We start from the raw sequence: 21,720 nt of genomic DNA on the forward strand, positions 1-21,720 counted from the left end.
ACCAACTGGCAAGTGTCTTCACTGACATTTTCAACCTGTCCCCGAGTCTGTAATACCTACATGTTTCAAGCAGACCAACATAGTCTCAGTGCCCACGAACACCAAGGTAACCTGCCTAAATGACTACCGACCCGTAGCACTCACGTCTGTAGCCATGAAGTGCTTTGAAAGGCTGGTCATGGCTCACATCAACACCATCATCCCAGAAAACCTAGACCCACTCCAATTTGCATACCGCCCCAACAGATCCACAGATGATGCAATCTCTATTGCACTCCACACTGCCCTTTCCCACCTGGACAAAAGGAACACCTACGTGTGAATGCTGTTCATTGACTACAGCTCAGCGTTCAACAACATAGTGCCCTCAAAGCTCATCACTAAGCTTAGAACCCTGGGACTAAACACCTCCCTCTGCAACTGGATCCTGGACTTCCTGACGGGCCTCCCCCAGGTGGTAAGGGTAGGCAACAACACATCTGCCAAGATGACCTTCAGGGGTGCGTGCTTAGTCCCCTCCTGTACTCCCTGTTCACCCATGACTGTGTGGCCAAGCAAGACTCCAATACCATCATTAAGTTTGCCGACAACACAACGGTCGTAAGCCTGATCACCGACAACGGTGAGCACGGCGCTTGTAACGCCAAGGTAGTGGGTTCAATCCCCGGGACCACCCATACACACAAAAAAAAATTTATGCACGCATGACTGTAAGTCGCTTTGGATAAAAGCGTCTGCTAAATGGCATATTATTATTATTATTAGATAGCCTATAGGGAGGAGGTCAGAGACCTGGAAGTGTGGTGCCAGAACAACAACCTCTCCCGCAACGTGATCAAGACAAAGGAGATGATTGTGGACTACAGGAAAAAGAGGACTGAGCACGCCCCCATTCTCATCGACGAGGCTGTAGTGGAGCAGGTTGAGAGCTTCAAGTTCCTTGGTGTTCACATCACCAACAAACTATCATGGTCCAAACACACCAAGACATTCATGAAGAGGGCACGACAACGCCTATTCCCCCTCAGGAGACTGAAAAGATTTGGCATGGGTCCTCAGATCCTCAAAAAGTTATACAGCTGCACCATCGAGAGCATCCTGACTGGTTGCATCACCACCTAGTATGGCAACTGCTCGGCCTCCGACCGCAAGGCGCTACAGAGGGTAGTGCGTACGGCCCAATACATCACTGGGGCCAAGCTTCCTGCCATCCAGGACCTCTATACCAGGCGGTGTCAGAGGAAGGCCCTAAAAATTGTCAAAGATTCCAGCCACCCAAGTCATAGACTGTGCTCTCTGCTACCGCATGGCAAGCAGTACCGGAGCGCCAAGTCTAGGTCCAAAAGGCTCCTTAACAGCTTCTACCCCCAAGCCATAAGACTGCTGAACAGCTAATCAAATGGCTACCCGGACTATTTGCATTGACCCCCGTCCTTTCTTTACGCTGCTGCTACTCGCTGTTTATTATCTATGCATAGTCACCAACATGATCAGTGATTATGGCAAAAGAAAACTGGTTAAACTATTTAGATAAAATAATTACATTATTAGTGGAAGGCTTATATTTAGCCTAGGTATAATTTCAGAAGCCCTGAATTCATTAGATTATTGCTGACTGTTTGAAATGCAGTGTATTTTACCTTTAATTGTACAACAAAGCGTATTTAGAGAAAAAAAAAAAAATTCGAGATGTGATTCGTCCATAAGTTAGAATAATCAAGATATGATTTTTAGGCCATATCGCCCTACTGCAGATAATCGTCAGGAAGCAGTACCAGTATGCAAATTAGGGAGCAAATGAACGGCTCTCTCACCGATGTGATTCGGTTCTGTTCGCCTAACGGATCGGTTCAAAAAGAGCCGTTCGTTCGCGAACAACCCATCACTAGGCTACACTGATGAGTCACTTTAGCGGTCTGGCAAGGCTCGACATGGGCTTCGAATCCTAGGAAAATACAAAACAAGATCTTTGGTTTACGATACCGTGGACATATAACTACGTTGGATGACTTTATGAACAGCAAAGGGATCGACTTTATTCTGTCAGTTCCACACCTTTTATAACCTAGTCAACACTTGCTGTTCGGTCGTCAATCAAAGCACAGTAAATGGAATATGCGACCCAACACTGTCGGCTGTATAGGTCGATGAAACACGCAAAAGAAAAAAACCTGAATGTGCCACAAAACAACAATGAAGTGGATTTCAACTCGTCGTCACTTACAGCAGATGATCCGGGAAACAGCCAACCAACAGGCACCTGTCCTATAAATACAACACTAGAAGATGTAATTATATCGTTCCTTCTAGCGGGAGAAGGCTATACAGACTTTCCTTACTAGCAAATAGAAACTTTTAAATGAAAAGAAACCTAGTTCATTTATGAAGTGGGAAAAAGTAGCCGGCTTGCAATGTGTCTGATCGGCTGTTTAGCGGACGGCCGTCGCTTTATGGAAAACACTGACCATAGAGAGGTAACTTCCTGCCACAGGAGTAGAGTACAGTCAGGTACTTCCTGTTTCTATTCTATTTGTTCTTTTAGTTATATTCTATTTGTTCCATTAGTTATATTATATTAGTTCTATTCTATTGTAAGACCATAGAGGTAACTTCCTACCACAGGAGTAGAGTACAGTCAGGTACTTCCTGGTTCCAGGGTAGCAGGGGTCTCTGAAGGTCTGGTTGTCGACGGCGACAACACACCTCTGTTTGCTGTAGCAGCTCTGTGACAGCGTGTGAACCGCATTGTGGTTCAAACACTCTACATCAACACACACACAGAGAGAGAGAGAGAGAGAGACAGAGACAGAGACAGAGAGAGAGAGAGAGAGAGAGAGAGCGAGAGAGAGAGAGAGAGAAATCAACTAAAGCGAAGTATGGAGGCATGTTAATGGTTCAACTCCATCAAGCATTTAATTATTGTATCCGTTTTTGGATCTGTGTGTATGCATGCATAATACCTGAAAGTGTGTGTAAGCGTGCCACTTTCAGAGTAAATGCTTTAACAGTGTTCAAAGTGAATTGACCCAAAAAAACACTGACCCCACCCCTACTAATGCTGTGTTCATCACCAAGTGAGAAAGTGGAAATTAGCCGTTGAGAAGTCATAAATACCAGTTGGATACGTTCACAAATACCAGTTGAATGCGTTCACATGCTTTGAACTGGTTGAGAATAGCTGATTGGCTAATGACCAACAAGCTGCGTCTACCATGAACTAAAAGTACAGATATCAGGCTTGTAAACAAATTATAGAGTTCAAAAAACATATTAATAGCAAAAATAAATAAATCTGCTTTTTTTATTGAGTGCTCCAACTTCTTTTTACCTCAAATTAGTCATTTTGGAAGTTTTTCTTGCTAAGCCAATCTCATGTTCAAAAACCATATTAATAATAGATTGCTTTTTATAAATGATGTTTTGTTGTTGCATTTAACTGCCAAAAAAGCTGTTATCGAGGTGAAGTCAGAGATCAGAGATGATAGACGAGTTAGTAATTACCAGTTGGAGGGGCGTTTCCAAGTGAAATTTTACCCAGTCTTATGTGGTAAATACCAACTTCCCACTTGGTTATGAACGCAGCGTGAGTCTCTCCCCTTGCTGTCCACTCACCAAACGGGGGTATTCCTCTGTGCTGTGAGGGACAGGTGTGACCCAGACCCCTACCGTAAGCAGCTGTATAGATGATCAGCACTCTGGGGGGCTTACAGCGTAGTGTCAACTTCTCCCCTTCACACACCACACTGATCTTATGCTCAGCTGACAAAGGGTGGGGTGGGGGGGGAGTCCATGTAAACGAGAGAGAGAGAGAGAGAGTGTTCACGTTGTCACAGAGAGAGAGTGTGTGTGTGTGTGTGTGCGTGTGCGTGTGTGTGTGTGTGTGTGTTACTGGGTAAGCTCTTGACCACAGGTGTGCAGGGCAACAGGAGAGACAAGAACACACAGAAACTTGCTTTGTGATGTATATTCCTGACAGAAATACTGCTTACTGCAGGTACAGTGGGGAAAAAAAGTATTTAGTCAGCCACCAATTGTGCAAGTTCTCCCACTTAAAAAGATGAGAGAGGCCTGTAATTTTCATCATAGGTACACGTCAACTATGACAGACAAATGAGGGAAAAAAATCCAGAAAATCACATTGTAGGATTTTTAATGAATTTATTTGCAAATTATGGTGGAAAATAAGTATTTGGTCACCTACAAACAAGCAATATTTCTGGCTCTCACAGACCTGTAACTTCTTCTTTAAGAGGCTCCTCTGTCCTCCACTCGTTACCTGTATTAATGGCACCTGTTTGAACTTGTTATCAGTATAAAAGACACCTGTCCACAACCTCAAACAGTCACACTCCAAACTCCACTATGGCCAAGACCAAAGAGCTGTCAAAGGACACCAGAAACAAAATTGTAGACCTGCACCAGGCTGGGAAGACTGAATCTGCAATAGGTAAGCAGCTTGGTTTGAAGAAATCAACTGTGGGAGCAATTATTAGGAAATGGAAGACATACAAGACCACTGATAATCTCCCTCGATCTGGGGCTCCACGCAAGATCTCACCCTGTGGGATCAAAATGATCACAAGAATGGTGAGCAAAAATCCCAGAACCACACTGGGGGACCTAGTGAATGACCTGCAGAGAGCTGGGACCAAAGTAATAAAGCCTACCATCAGTAACACACTACACCGCCAGGGACTCAAATCCTGCAGTGGCAGACGTGTCCCCCTGCTTAAGCCAGTACATGTCCAGGCCCGTCTGAAGTTTGCTAGAGTGCATTTGGATGATCCAGAAGAGGATTGGGAGAATGTCATATGGTCAGATGAAACCAAAATAGAACTTTTTGGTAAAAACTCAACTCGGTCGTGTTTGGAGGACAAAGAATGCTGAGTTGCATCCAAAGAACACCATACCTACTGTGAAGCATGGGGGTGGAAACATCATGCTTTGGGGCTGTTTTTCTGCAAAGGGACCAGGACGACTGATCCGTGTAAAGGAAAGAATGAATGGGGCCATGTATCGTGAGATTTTGAGTGAAAACCTCCTTCCATCAGCAAGGGCATTGAAGATGAAACGTGGCTGGGTCTTTCAGCATGACAATGATCCCAAACACACCGCCCGGGCAACGAAGGAGTGGCTTCGTAAGAAGCATTTCAAGGTCCTGGAGTGGCCTAGCCAGTCTCCAGATCTCAACCCCATAGAAAATCTTTGGAGGGAGTTGAAAGTCTGTGTTGCCCAGCGACAGCCCCAAAACATCACTGCTCTAGAGGAGATCTGCATGGAGGAATGGGCCAAAATACCAGCAACAGTGTGTGAAAACCTTGTGAAGACTTACAGAAAACGTTTGACCTGTGTCATTGCCAACAAAGGGTATATAACAAAGTATTGAGAAACTTTTGTTATTGACCAAATACATATTTTCCACCATAATTTGCAAATAAATTCATAAAAATCCTACAATGTGATTTTCTGGATTTTTTTTCTCTCATTTTGTCTGTCATAGTTGACGTGTACCTATGATGAAAATTACAGGCTTCTCTCATCTTTTTAAGTGGGAGAACTTGCACAATTGGTGGCTGACTAAATACTTTTTTTCCCCACTGTATGTGGGGGGGATTTTCTCACTTTAGTCAGTAAAGCTTGTTCACACACAGCACAGTTTATTTTCTGACTCAGAGAGAGAAAGAGTCAGAAAGACAGAGAGAGAGAGGGACAGAAAGAGAGAGAGAGAGGGGGGGGGGGGACAGTGGGAGGGAGAGGGGGACAGAGAGAGAGACAGGGATATAGCGAGACAGAGAGAGGAGTGGTAGTGTACAGTACTCACTAGGTTTACACTTGTAGATTACGTGGAGGTACTTGATGGTCCCAGGACAGGGGTCGGGCCCAAACACCAGGTGATTGACAGGTAGCTGACAGTCTCTGTAGCTCTGACACTCTGACAGTAACTTCTACAGAAAACACCAGGTGATTGACAGGTAGCTGACAGTCTCTGTGGCTCTGACAGTAACTTCTACAGAAAACACCAGGTGATTGACAGGTAGCTGACAGTCTCTGTAGCTCTGACACTCTGACAGTAACTTCTACAGAAAACACCAGGTGATTGACAGGTAGCTGACAGTCTCTGTGGCTCTGACAGTAACTTCTACAGAAAACACCAGGTGATTGACAGGTAGCTGACAGTCTCTGTGGCTCTGACAGTAACTTCTACAGAAAACACCAGGTGATTGACAGGTAGCTGACAGTCTCTGTGGCTCTGACAGTAACTTCTACAGAAAACACCAGGTGACTGACAGGTAGCTGACAGTCTCTGTGGCTCTGACAGTAACTTCTACAGAAAACACCAGGTGACTGACAGGTAGCTGACAGTCTCTGTGGCTCTGACAGTAACTTCTACAGAAAACACCAGGTGATTGACAGGTAGCTGACAGTCTCTGTGGCTCTGACAGTAACTTCTACAGAAAACACCAGGTGATTGACAGGTAGCTGACAGTCTCTGTGGCTCTGACAGTAACTTCTACAGAAAACACCAGGTGATTGACAGGTAGCTGACAGTCTCTGTAGCTCTGACAGTCTGACAGTAACTTCTACAGAAAACACCAGGTGATTGACAGGTAGCTGACAGTCTCTGTGGCTCTGACAGTAACTTCTACAGAAAACACCAGGTGATTGACAGGTAGCTGACAGTCTCTGTGGCTCTGACAGTAACTTCTACAGAAAACACCAGGTGATTGACAGGTAGCTGACAGTCTATGTGGCTCTGACAGTAACTTCTACAGAAAACACCAGGTGATTGACAGGTAGCTGACAGTCTCTGTGGCTCTGACAGTAACTTCTATAGAAAACACCAGGTGATTGACAGGTAGCTGACAGTCTCTGTGGCTCTGACAGTAACTTCTACAGAAAACACCAGGTGATTGACAGGTAGCTGACAGTCTCTGTGGCTCTGACAGTAACTTCTACAGAAAACACCAGGTGACTGACAGGTAGCTGACAGTCTCTGTGGCTCTGACAGTAACTTCTACAGAAAACACCAGGTGATTGACAGGTAGCTGACAGTCTCTGTGGCTCTGACAGTAACTTCTACAGAAAACACCAGGTGATTGACAGGTAGCTGACAGTCGCTATGGCTCTGACTCTGACAGTAACTTCTACAGAAAACAACATGGTCACACTCACAGCCACTTTTTGGCAGGGATTCAATCCGATCGGCCCATTTCGGCTATGCACCTCCTAAAGGTAATGTTCCTGCGTTGGTAGAGACTGCATTCGTGGTAAACGCAGCATTTGTCAGCACAAATGGAAATGACCTTTAAATGTCAAGCGTGCTATAACACATCTCTACTGATCTATAACACATCTCTACTGATCTATACCACATCTCTACTGATCTATAACACATCTCTACTGATCTATAACACATCTCGCTAAATTCACAATTCACGTGACTTCCGTCTCGCTTCCGCATTGTCTCCGTGCTGCTCTGCTGTTTGTTGCTACTTGGCTACCTAACAAACTATTCACGTTTTACTTTTAATAAACGTTTAATCAATCTCTGTGTTCAACAAATTTACCAACTTTTTAGTTTTGTCCTCACTCATCTTTTTTCGTTAAACTTTTTCACCCCGGACGTTTATCCCGAGACAGAAGAGTCAGAAGAGTCTTTTTCCTGTGCGTTTTAGCTGCCAACTTTACGTTATTTTCCTTTTTTCCATCGCAACTTTTTTCCCTTATTCAACTTTTTTCACTCCGGACGCTTTATCTGGACATGGTTCATCAACATCTTCAACAGCCGAAGCTAAGTAGTAACATTAACATGATGTCTTCTAATTGCAGTCGCTGTACTCATAATATACAGGAGAATTCTCGCCTTACGGCGAGAATAGCTGTGCTACAAGCCCAGCTTCAGACGCAATCGTTAGGCAAGGGTAATATCAGTGTAGGAAAGGAAGAAACAGCGTCTGTGCCACCAGTAAGTACAGACAGTAATGTTAGTATAAATCTCCCCGCACAGTCCCCGCAGCCGGACAACTTTCTCATGGCTTCTGGAGGGAAATACTGTTGGAATGCTCAACCGGTGTCGCTCATTCAGCCGACAGAAACCTTCAACCGGTTTTCCCCATTATGTAGCGAGTCGGAGTCTGAGTCTGAGTCTTCTCTAGTCTCTACTCCTCCCGCTACGGGGTCTGAGACTCAAGGCTCCCACCATTAGCTCTGACAAATTGAAAACCCTAGTCATTGGCGACTCCATTACCCGCAGTATTAGACTTAAAACGAATCACCCAGCGATCATACACTGTTTACCAGGGGGCAGGGCTACCGACGTTAAGGCTAATCTAAAGATGGTGCTGGCTAAAGCTAAAACTGGCGAGTGTAGAGAGTATAGAGATATTGTTATCCACGTCGGCACCAACGATGTTAGGATGAAACAGTCAGAGGTCACCAAGTGCAACATAGCTTCAGCGTGTAAATCAGCTAGAAAGATGTGTCGGCATCGAGTAATTGTCTCTGGCCCCCCTCCCAGTTAGGGGAAGTGACGAGCTCTACAGCAGAGTCTCAGCACTCAATCGCTGGTTGAAAACTGTTTTCTGCCCCTCCCAAAAGATAACATTTGTGGATAATTGGCCCTCTTTCTGGGACTCACCCACAAACAGGATCAAGCCTGACCTGCTGAGGAGTGACGGACTCCATCCTAACTGGAGGGGTGCTCTCCTCTTATCTACCAACATAGATAGGGCTCTAACTCCTCTAGCCCCACAGTGAAATAGGGTGCAGGCCAGGCAGCAGGCTGTTAGCCAACCTGCCAGCTTAGTGGAGTCTGCCAATAGCATAGTCAGTGTAGTCAGCTCAGCCATACCCATTGAGACTGTGTCTGTGCCTCGACCTAGGTTGGGCAAAACTAAACATGGTGGTGTTCACCCTAGCAATCTTATTAGGATAAAGACCTCCTCCATTCCTGCCATTATTGAAAGAGATCGTGATACCTCACATCTCAAAATAGGGTTACTTAATGTTAGATCCCTCACTTCAAAGGCAGTCATAGTCAATGAACTAATCACTGATCATAATCTTGATGTGATTGGCCTGACTGAAACATGGCTTAAGCCTGATGAATTTGCTGTGTTAAATGAGGCCTCACCTCCTGGTTACACTAGTGACCATATTCCCCGTGCATCCCGCAAAGGCGGAGGTGTTGCTAACATTTACGATAGCAAATTTCAATTTACAAAAAAAAATGACGTTTTCATCTTTCGAGCTTCTAGTCATGAAATCTATGCAGCCTACTCAATCACTTTTTTATAGCTACTGTTTACAGGCCTCCTGGGCCATATACAGCGTTCCTCTCTGAGTTTCCTGAATTCCTATCAGACCTTGTAGTCATAGCAGATCATATTCTAATTTTTGGTGATTTTAATATTCACATGGAGAAGTCCACAGACCCACTCCAAAAGTCTTTCGGAGCCATTATCGACTCAGTGGGTTTTGTCCAACATGTCTCTGGACCTACTCACTGCCACAGTCATACTCTGGACCTAGTTTTGTCCCATGGAATAAATGTTGTAGATCTTAATGTTTTTCCACAAAATCCTGGACTATCGGACCACCATTTTATTACGTTTGCAATCGCAACAAATAATCTGCTCAGACCCCAACCAAGGAGCATCAAAAGTCGTGCTATAAATTCTCAGACAACACAAAAATTAATTGATGCCCTTCCAGACTCCTTCTGCCTACCCAAGGACGTCAGAGGACAAAAATCAGTTAACCACTTAACTGAGGAACTCAATTTAACCTTGCGCAATACCCTAGATGCAGTTGCACCCCTAAAAACGAAAAACATTTGTCATAAGAAACTAGCTCCCTGGTATACAGAAAATACCCGAGCTTTGAAGCAAGCTTCCAGGAAATTGGAACGGAAATGGCGCCACACCAAACTGGAAGTCTTCCGACTAGCTTGGAAAGACAGTACCGTGCAGTACCGAAGAGCCCTCACTGCTGCTCGATCATCCTACTTTTCCAAATTAATCGAGGAAAATAAGAACAATCCAAAATTTCTTTTTGATACTGTTGCAAAGCTAACTAAAAAGCAGCATTCCCCAAGAGAGGATGGTTTTCACTTCAGCAGTGATAAATTCATGAACTTCTTTGAGGAAAAGATCATGACCATTAGAAAGCAAATTACGGACTCCTCTTTGAATCTGCGTATTCCTCCAGGGCTTAGCTGTCCTGGATCTGCACAGCTCTCGCGAGGGCCTGGGATCGGGAGAGACACTTAAGTGTTTTAGTACTATATCTCTTGACACAATGATGAAAATAATCATGGCCTCTAAACCTTCAAGCTGCATACTGGATCCTATTCCTACTAAACTGCTGAAGGAGCTGCTTCCTGTGCTTGGCCCTCCTATGTTGAACATAATAAACAGCTCTCTATCCACCGGATGTGTACCAAACTCACTAAAAGTGGCAGTGATAAAGCCTCTCTTGAAAAAGCCAAACCTTGACCCGGAAAATATAAAAACTATCGGCCTATATCGAATCTTCCATTCCTCTCAAAAATTTTAGAAAAAGCTGTTGCGCAGCAACTCACTGCCTTTCTGAAGACAAACAATGTATACGAAATGCTTCAGTCTGGTTTTAGACCCCATCATAGCACTGAGACTGCACTTGTGAAGGTGGTAAATGACCTTTTAATGGCGTCAGACCGAGGCTCTGCATCTGTCCTCGTGCTACTAGACCTTAGTGCTGCCTTTGACACCATCGATCACCACATTCTTTTTGGAGAGACTGGAAACCCAAATTGGTCTACACGGACAAGTTCTGGCCTGGTTTAGATCCTACCTGTCGGAAAGATATCAGTTTGTCTCTGTGAATGGTCTGTCCTCCGACAAATCAACTGTACATTTCGGTGTTCCTCAAGGTTCCGTTTAGGACCACTATTGTTTTCACTATATATTTTACCTCTTGGGGATGTTATTCGAAAACATAATGTTAACTTTCACTGCTATGCGGATGACACACAGCTGTACATTTCAATGAAGCATGGTGAAGCCCCAAAATTGCCCTCGCTAGAAGCCTGTGTTTCAGACATAAGGAAGTGGATGGCTGAAAACTTTTTACTTTTAAACTCGGACAAAACAGAGATGCTTGTACTAGGTCCCAAGAAACAAAGAGATCTTCTGTTAAATCTGACAATTCATCTTGATGGTTGTAAAGTCGTCTCAAATAAAACTGTGAAGGACCTAGGCGTTACTCTTGACCCTGATCTCTCTTTTGACGAACATATCAAGACTGTTTCAAGGACAGCTTTTTTCCATCTACGTAACATTGCAAAAATCAGAAATTTTCTGTCCAAAAATGATGCAGAAAAATTAATCCATGCATTTGTTACTTCTAGATTAGACTACTGCAATGCTCTATTTTCCGGCTACCGGATAAAGCACTAAATAAACTTCAGTTAGTGCTAAATACGGCTGCTAGAATCCTGACTAGAACCAAGAAATTTGATCATATTACTCCAGTGCTAGCTTCCCTACACTGGCTTCCTGTTAAGGCAAGGGCTGATTTCAAGGTTTTACTGTTAACCTATAAAGCGTTACATGGGCTTGCTCCTACCTATCTTTCCGAGTTGGTCCTGCCGTACATACCAATACGTACGCTACGGTCACAAGACGCAGGCCTCCTAATTGTCCCTAGAATTTCTAAGCAAACAGCGGGAGGCAGGGCTTTCTCCTATAGATCTCCATTTTTATGGAACAGTCTGCCTACCCATGTGAGAGACGCAGACTCGGTCTCAACCTTTAAGTCTTTACTGAAGACTTATCTCTTCAGTAGGTCATATGATTGAGTGTAGTCTGGCCCAGGAGTGTGAAGGTGAACGGAAAGGCTGGAGCAACGAACAGCCCTTGCTGTCTCTGCCGGGCCGGTTCCCCTCTCCACTGGGGTTCTCTGCCTCTAACCCTGTTGCAGGGGCTGAGTCACTGGCTTGCTGGTGCTCTTTCATGCCGTCCCTGGGAGGGGTGCGTCACTTGAGTGGGTTGAGTTACTGACGTGATCTTCCTGTCTGGGTGGCGCCCCCTTGGTTTGTGCTGTGGTGGAGACCTCTGTGGGCTATACTCGGCCTTGTCTCAGGATTGTAAGTTGGTGGTTGGGGATATCCCTCTAGTGGTGCGGGGGCTGTGCTTTGGCGGAGTGGGTGGGGTTATATCCTTCCTGTTTGGCCCTGTCCGGGGTTTCTTCGGATGGGGCCACAGTGTCTCCGGACCGCTCCTGTCTCAGCCTCCAGTATTTATGCTGCAGTAGTTTATGTGTCGGGGGCTGGGGTTAGTTGGTTATACCTGGAGTACTTCTCCTGTCTTATCCAGTGTCCTGTGTGAATTTAAGTATGCTCTCTCTAATTCTCTCGTTCTCTCTTTCTCTCTGAGAACCTGAGCCCTAGGACCATACGTCAGGACTACCGGGCATGATGACACCTTGCTGTCCCCAGTCCGCCTGGCCTTGCTGCTATTCCAGTTTCAACTGTTCTGCCTGCGGCTACGAAACCCCCTACCTGTCCCAGACCTGCTGTTTTCAACTCTAAATGATCGGCTATGAAAAGCCAACTGAGAGACCTGAGCCCTAGGACCATACGTCGGGACTACCGGCCGTGGTGACTCCTTGCTGTCCCCAGTCCGCCTGGCCTTGCTGCTATTCCAGTTTAAACTGTTCTGCCTGCGGTTATGGAACCCCTACCTGTCCCAGACCTGCTGTTTTAAACTCTAATGATCGGCTATGAAAAGCCAACTGAGATTTATTCCTGATTATTATTTGACCATGCTTGTCACTTATGAACATTTTTGAACATCTTGGCATGGTTCTGTTATAATCTCCACCCGGCACAGCCAGAAGAGGACTGGCCACCCCTCATAGCCTGGTTCCTCTCTAGGTTTCTTCCTAGGTTTTGCCTTTCTAGGGAGTTTTTCCTAGCCACCGTGCTTCTACACCTGCATTACTAGCTGTTTGGGGTTTTAGGCTGGGTTTCTGTACAGCACTTCGAGATATTAGCTGATGTAAGAAGGGCTATATAAAATAAAATTGATTGATTGATCTCTACTATTGATCTATACCACATCTCTACTACTGATCTATAACACATCTCTACTGATCTATAACACATCTCTACTACTGATCTATAACACATCTCTACTGATCTATAACACATCTCTACTGATCTATAACACATCTCTACTACTGATCTATAACACATCTCTACTATTGATCTATAACACATCTCTACTACTGATCTATAACACATCTCTACTGATCTATAACACATCTCTACTGATCTATAACACATCTCTACTACTGATCTATAACACATCTCTACTATTGATCTATAACACATCTCTACTACTGATCTATAACACATCTCTACTATTGATCTATAACACATCTCTACTGATCTATAACACATCTCTACTGATCTATAACACATCTCTACTGATCTATACCACATCTCTACTACTGATCTATAACACATCTCTACTGATCTATAACACATCTCTACTGATCTATAACACATCTCTACTACTGATCTATAACACATCTCTACTACTGATCTATAACACATCTCTACTGATCTATACCACATCTCTACTGATCTATAACACATCTCTACTGATCTATAACACATCTCTACTGATCTATAACACATCTCTACTACTGATCTATAACACATCTCTACTGATCTATAACACATCTCTACTGATCTATAACACATCTCTACTGATCTATAACACATCTCTACTGATCTATAACACATCTCTACTGATCTATAACACATCTCTACTGATCTATACCACATCTCTACTGATCTATAACACATATCTACTGATCTATAACACATATCTACTGATCTATAACACATCTCTACTGATCTATAACACATCTCTACTACTGATCTATAACACATCTCTACTGATCTATAACACATCTCTACTGATCTATAACACATCTCTACTGATCTATAACACATCTCTACTGATCTATAACACATCTCTACTGATCTATAACACATCTCTACTGATCTATAACACATCTCTACTGATCTATAACACATCTCTACTGATCTATAACACATCTCTACTGATCTATAACACATCTCTACTGATCTATAACACATCTCTACTACTGATCTATAACACATCTCTACTGATCTATAACACATCTCTACTACTGATCTATAACACATTTCTACTGATCTATAACACATCTCTACTGATCTATAACACATCTCTACTGATCTATAACACATCTCTACTGATCTATAACACATCTCTACTGATCTATAACACATCTCTACTGATCTATACCACATCTCTACTGATCTATAACACATCTCTACTGATCTATAACACATCTCTACTGATCTATAACACATCTCTACTGATCTATAACACATCTCTACTGATCTATACCACATCTCTACTGATCTATAACACATCTCTACTGATCTATAACACATCTCTACTGATCTATAACACATCTCTACTGATCTATAACACATCTCTACTGATCTATACCACATCTCTACTGATCTATAACACATCTCTACTGATCTATAACACATCTCTACTGATCTATAACACATCTCTACTGATCTATAACACATCTCTACTGATCTATAACACATCTCTACTGATCTATAACACATCTCTACTACTGATCTATAACACATCTCTACTGATCTATACCACATATCTACTACTGATCTATAACACATCTCTACTGATCTATAACACATCTCTACTGATCTATAACACATCTCTACTGATCTATACCACATCTCTACTGATCTATAACACATCTCTACTGATCTATAACACATCTCTACTGATCTATAACACATCTCTACTACTGATCTATAACACATCTCTACTGATCTATACCACATCTCTACTGATCTATAACACATCTCTACTGATCTATACCACATCTCTACTACTGATCTATAACACATCTCTACTACTGATCTATAACACATCTCTACTACTGATCTATACCACATCTCTACTGATCTATAACACATCTCTACTGATCTATAACACATCTCTACTGATCTATAACACATCTCTACTGATCTATACCACATCTCTACTGATCTATACCACATCTCTACTACTGATCTATAATACATCTCTACTGATCTATAACACATCTCTACTGATATATAACACATCTCTACTGATCTATACCACATCTCTACTGATCTATAACACATCTCTACTGATCTATAACACATCTCTACTGATCTATAACACATCTCTACTACTAATCTATAACACATCTCTACTGATCTATAACACATCTCTACTGATCTATAACACATCTCTACTGATCTATAACACATCTCTACTGATCTATAACACATCTCTACTGATCTATAACACATCTCTACTGATCTATACCACATCTCTACTGATCTATAACACATCTCTACTGATCTATAACACATCTCTACTGATCTATAACACATCTCTACTGATCTATAACACATCTCTACTACTGATCTATAACACATCTCTACTGATCTATAACACATCTCTACTGATCTATAACACATCTCTACTGATCTATACCACATCTCTACTGATCTATAACACATCTCTACTGATCTATAACACAGCTCTACTGATCTATAACACATCTCTACTGATCTATAACACATCTCTACTACTGATCTATAACACATCTCTACTGATCTATAACACATCTCTACTGATCTATAACACATCTCTACTGATCTAGAACCCATCTCTACTGATCTATAACATATCTCTACTGATCTATAACACATCTCTACTGATCTATAACACATCTCTACTACTGATCTATAACACATCTCTACTGATCTATAACACATCTCTACTACTGATCTATAACACATCTCTACTGATCTATAACACATCTCTACTGATCTATACCACATCTCTACTGATCTATAACACATCTCTACTGATCTATAACACATCTCTACTACTGATCTATACCACATCTCTACTACTGATCTATACCACATCTCTACTACTGATCTATAACATATCTCTACTGATCTATAACACATCTCTACTGATCTATAACACATCTCTACTGATCTATAACACATCTCTACTGATCTATAACACATCTCTACTACTGATCTATACCACATCTCTACTACTGATCTATAACACATCTCTACTGATCTATAACACATCTCTACTGATCTATAACACATCTCTCCTGATCTATAACACATCTCTACTGATCTAGAACCCATCTCTACTGATCTATACCATATCTCTACTGATCTATAACACATCTCTACTGATCTATAACACATCTCTACTGATCTATAACACATCTCTACTGATCTATAACACATCTCTACTGATCTATAACACATCTCTACTGATCTATAACACATCTCTACTGATCTATACCACATCTCTACTACTGATCTATACCACATCTCTACTACTGATCTATAACACATCTCTACTGATCTATAACACATCTCTACTGATCTATAACACATCTCTACTGATCTATAACACATCTCTCCTGATCTATAACACATCTCTACTACTGATCTATAACACATCTCTACTGATCTATAACACATCTCTACTGATCTATAACACATCTCTACTACTGATCTATAACACATCTCTACTACTGATCTATAACACATCTCTACTACTGATCTATAACACATCTCTACTGATCTATAACACATCTCTACTGATCTATAACACATCTCTACTACTGATCTATAACACATCTCTACTACTGATCTATAACACATCTCTACTGATCTATAACACATCTCTACTGATCTATAACACATCTCTACTGATCTATAACACATCTCTACTACTGATCTATAACACATCTCTACTGATCTAGAACCCATCTCTACTGATCTATAACACATCTCTACTGATCTATAACACATCTCTACTGATCTAGAACCCATCTCTACTGATCTATAACATATCTCTACTGATCTATAACACATCTCTACTACTGATCTATAACACATCTCTACTGATCTATAACACATCTCTACTGATCTAGAACCCATCTCTACTGATCTATAACACATCTCTACTGATCTATAACACATCTCTACTGATCTATAACCCATCTCTACTGATCTATAACACATCTCTACTGATCTATAACACATCTCTACTGATCTATAACACATCTCTACTGATCTATAACACATCTCTACTGATCTATAACACATCTCTACTGATCTATAACACATCTCTACTGATCTATAACACATCTCTACTGATCTATAACACATCTCTACTACTGATCTATAACACATCTCTACTGATCTATAACACATCTCTACTGATCTATAACACATCTCTACTGATCTATAACACATCTCTACTACTGATCTATACCACATCTCTACTGATCTATAACACATCTCTACTGATCTAGAACACATCTCTACTACTGATCTATAACACATCTCTACTGATCTATAACACATCTCTACTGATCTATAACACATCTCTACTGATCTATACCACATCTCTACTGATCTATAACACATCTCTACTGATCTATAACACATCTCTACTACTGATCTATAACACATCTCTACTGATCTATAACACATCTCTACTGATCTATAACACATCTCTACTGATCTATAACACATCTCTACTGATCTATAACACATCTCTACTGATCTATAACACATCTCTACTGATCTATAACACATCTCTACTGATCTATAACACATCTCTACTGATCTATAACACATCTCTACTGATCTATAACACATCTCTACTGATCTATAACACATCTCTACTGATCTATAACACATATCTACTACTGATCTATAACACATCTCTACTGATCTATACCACATCTCTACTGATCTATAACACATCTCTACTGATCTATAACACATCTCTACTACTGATCTATAACACATCTCTACTGATCTATAACACATCTCTACTGATCTATAACACATATCTACTACTGATCTATAACACATCTCTACTGATCTATACCACATCTCTACTGATCTATAACACATCTCTACTGATCTATAACACATCTCTACTACTGATCTATAACACATCTCTACTGATCTATAACACATCTCTACTGATCTATAACACATCTCTACTGATCTATAACACATATCTACTGATCTATAACACATCTCTACTGATCTATAACACATCTCTACTGATCTATAACACATCTCTACTACTGATCTATAACACATCTCTACTGATCTATAACACATCTCTACTGATCTATAACACATATCTACTACTGATCTATAACACATCTCTACTGATCTATACCACATCTCTACTGATCTATAACACATCTCTACTGATCTATAACACATCTCTACTACTGATCTATAACACATCTCTACTGATCTATAACACATCTCTACTGATCTATAACACATCTCTACTGATCTATAACACATCTCTACTGATCTATAACACATCTCTACTACTGATTGGATTGAATCCCAGCCGCAATCTCTATGTAGCCTTGGTTTTGGGTGTTTTACTTTAATTCTGAAAATAAATGAGCCACTATTATGATACTTCGCAGTACTCCCCTTTAAGACTTATTCTGAATAACTTTATTATTCCCAGAAGTGTCAGAGTGAATATTCCAAGATAAATCTTCCTGAAGAGAGAGTAGCCATAATAATTCACAATCAAGAAGTTAAGCTTACATCTACTTGAAAGTAGATTCCTTGCCTATGGGGATTCATCAACTCAGGCATACATGTCATGAATGCTTACCACGTTACACAAAAGATTCAATGACTGAATCATTTGGCAGAGTGAAACTGTGTGAAAATACCTATTCTTGTGCAAAAAAAGGATTCCTACAACAGAACACAAAAAAACACACCTGTAGGGTAGTAAACGCAGAACAGCTGTGGTTTCCTGCGCTGACGCCCGCAGCTGTCACGTTTTCGTTGGTGCAGAGCCGTGCGTCGGCACGTCCGTAAAACGCCGACTGGATCGAGATGGTGGAGTGGCGTGGACAGTAGAGACGCAACTGCTGCCCGTCGCACGCATGCACAGAGTGACTGGTAATGATCCGAGACAGGTAGTCTGTTAGAGAAATCAATTAAATTGATCATGGTTTACTGACCAACCAAGACACTAAATATTCAACAAATATGGATGATGAAGAAGAAGATGATGATGAAGATGGTGAAGATGATTATGATGTAATCATCTTATTATTAACTATCATCATCATCATCATCCAAAAGTAAATAAATCAATAGGCCTACTTTAAAACAAAATCATCATCACCACACCTTTCATCATTATCATCACCACACCTATCTTCATACTCATCATCACACTAACTTGAGAAATCAGCCAGTCCGTCCATGCCAGAGCAGGAGCTCCAGAGCAGCAGCGAGAGATAGAGCAGGTTAATCCCGGACCCAGAGCAGCTCAACCCGCGGTGGGAACCCGACCAGCTCATGGCTCCTCGCATTCCCGCCCCGTGAGATCATGTTCGGGGGCTCGACTCTCTCCTCAACTCTCCAAGCTTCCGACAGGAAAGGCAGGCTTATTGGGAAACATTGTTTTGGAATGCTACACGACCACGCCACATAGCCTTTAACTACACCAGCGCCAAATTAGGACTTTGACTCCATACAGACATTCAGAAATAAAGGGAAATAACAATTTATGTAGTCTATATCAAATTACAGCAGTAAGAGCACAGTTAGGGCGCGTTGATGTTCCCGAAACAAAACCGTTTTCTCTTGTTCAGCGTAGTCCCTTTAAATAATCAGCCATGTGCATACACCTGAACCGCCGAAAAGAAGGAAAACGGTTAGAATTAAAATAACTTGTATCCTTCCTGTAAACTACTGATCCTAGCCTGGTTCACACCAACTCTCCAATATTTTCCATGTGTAGTCACGTGGGTCGCGTCAACCAGGCTGTATAGTCCCTAGCATTGACGTCACCAAACCCGGGTTTAAAGCCCCGAATGAGTTTGTCTCAGCCGGGAGTCTTTTTGCCCTGCTGGGATGGGTGTAAAACAAGCAAGGCTAAAATGCATTACACACTGCAATGAATCCTCCATACATGAGCCCTGGCCCGCCCTGCCTAAAACCAGCACTCCTGTGTACGGTGGCGCTTTAGGAGGCGGAGTCAAAAGTCCAAAGTCATTTTTGATTCGTCCAACAAAAAAACAAAAATTCGGCGCGCGCGAGCTCATTCTCTGAGGGGAAAAGAGCGGGAAGATGAGAAGGAGAACCGGAGGTCAACTTTGTTAGCTTGCTGTTACTATAGCACATTTTGTTAGCCCATGGCGATGTTATTCAGAGTTATTGACCTCACAGTAAGCCCGATTCGAGTAACTTACATTTCAACATGTTGACTCAAAAGCCGCGCTGACAGATAACGTTAAGCTAACTAACTAACATGAGGGACTACCCAGTCTAGCTAGCAGTGCTGCTTCATTAACAACCTAGCACATTTTATGACCAGGGATTTGACAGTACAGTTATTGATTAGCAATCTGGACACTGAATCCAACTGCTGGAGCACTGTTCACCACCCGACAAAGTATCACTAACTAACCAATTACTGTCTAATCAAGTACTGTCCAAATATGCTACAAATTACTAATAAAGGTAGCTAACTTAAGGCTAACATGACGTTAACTACTTTTGGTAACGTCCGCTCAATTAGCTAGCTAACGTTACGTTATTTGTTGAAAAAAACAAAGCTGGATAGCTGTTAATATTTTTTTACATTTATAGAAGATGGACATACGAAATTGAAGAGGCATCTCAGCAAACACAAAGACGGTTGTTGTATTTGCAGGAGTAAGTTAATAGATTGTTTGTGTGTGTGTGTGTGTGTGTTTACAATACAATTATTTAGCATCTAGCTACATAGATGGGTTGGCTGACAACGTCATGAAAACGTTGCGCGCTCTTCCATGGAGCATAAATCAGCCTGTTGTGATTATGGATAGCCAGATTGCTAGCAAGAATGACACTGCCATGTGTGGGAATCACAAGTGTCTTATTTCAGTATGTTTCATCATGTTATCGATACCATGTCTTGTTTTGAGGTGTTTTGACTGATTTCATGTCAATGCAAATATGGCTACAATTCGCTAGCTAACTAACCAACAACTGCAACGATGTATTTGAAACAACAAGTGGTCATTGTGCAAATGTATTTGTTTTCAATAAACATTGGAGACGAAATATAGCTTACACGGTAACAATCTAAGCCAACCTCATCTGTTTTGCCCCATGGTTGCACGCATTTTGATTTTGTTTGATTTCTGATCTTTATGGATGTACTAACATCCTAGTACTGTGTAATATAACTTGCACACATTGTGAATATTTAGTCGGAGAAAGGATTGTATGCTGGTATGTACGTGTGTAAAATTGTGAAGTGTTGTTACATGGGTGTTGGAGGGGGTGTATTTGTTTTTGTGTAATTAATTAAGTAGAAATATTGTCCTGTAGCTAATTGACCTTGGAATCTGTGATTTATTACCACAAATATGATAAAATCATGATTTTTCAAACGTGTTTGGTGCCTGCGTTTGTACATATTATCTGCAAAAATGGTGTGTCCCCTCGCACTATACAGTTATAATACAAGCCTACTGCTAATGTGAGTTTATGCAGTTCCAACATAA

The 21,720-nt window shown here is 41.7% G+C and overlaps 1 protein-coding gene across 1 annotated transcript in view; it reads right to left on the minus strand.

Moving 5' to 3' along the window:
* eva1c (eva-1 homolog C (C. elegans)) overlaps window positions 1-20,116 on the minus strand; it is a 29,412-nt gene extending 9,296 nt beyond the window's left edge. The window contains exons 1-6 of the mRNA XM_041850338.2: window positions 19,404-20,116; window positions 18,934-19,139; window positions 6,486-6,581; window positions 5,822-5,945; window positions 3,613-3,759; window positions 2,618-2,761 (exon numbers count right to left, since the gene is read on the minus strand). Coding sequence (XP_041706272.1) covers window positions 2,618-2,761; window positions 3,613-3,759; window positions 5,822-5,945; window positions 6,486-6,581; window positions 18,934-19,139; window positions 19,404-19,536 — 850 coding nt within the window. The 5' untranslated portion in view covers window positions 19,537-20,116. The remainder of the gene's footprint in view (window positions 1-2,617; window positions 2,762-3,612; window positions 3,760-5,821; window positions 5,946-6,485; window positions 6,582-18,933; window positions 19,140-19,403) is intronic.
* Window positions 20,117-21,720: the final 1,604 nt, after the last annotated feature.

Source organism: Coregonus clupeaformis, chromosome 27 (assembly GCF_020615455.1).
Source record: "Coregonus clupeaformis isolate EN_2021a chromosome 27, ASM2061545v1, whole genome shotgun sequence".
NCBI classification, from domain to species: Eukaryota; Metazoa; Chordata; class Actinopteri; order Salmoniformes; family Salmonidae; genus Coregonus; species Coregonus clupeaformis.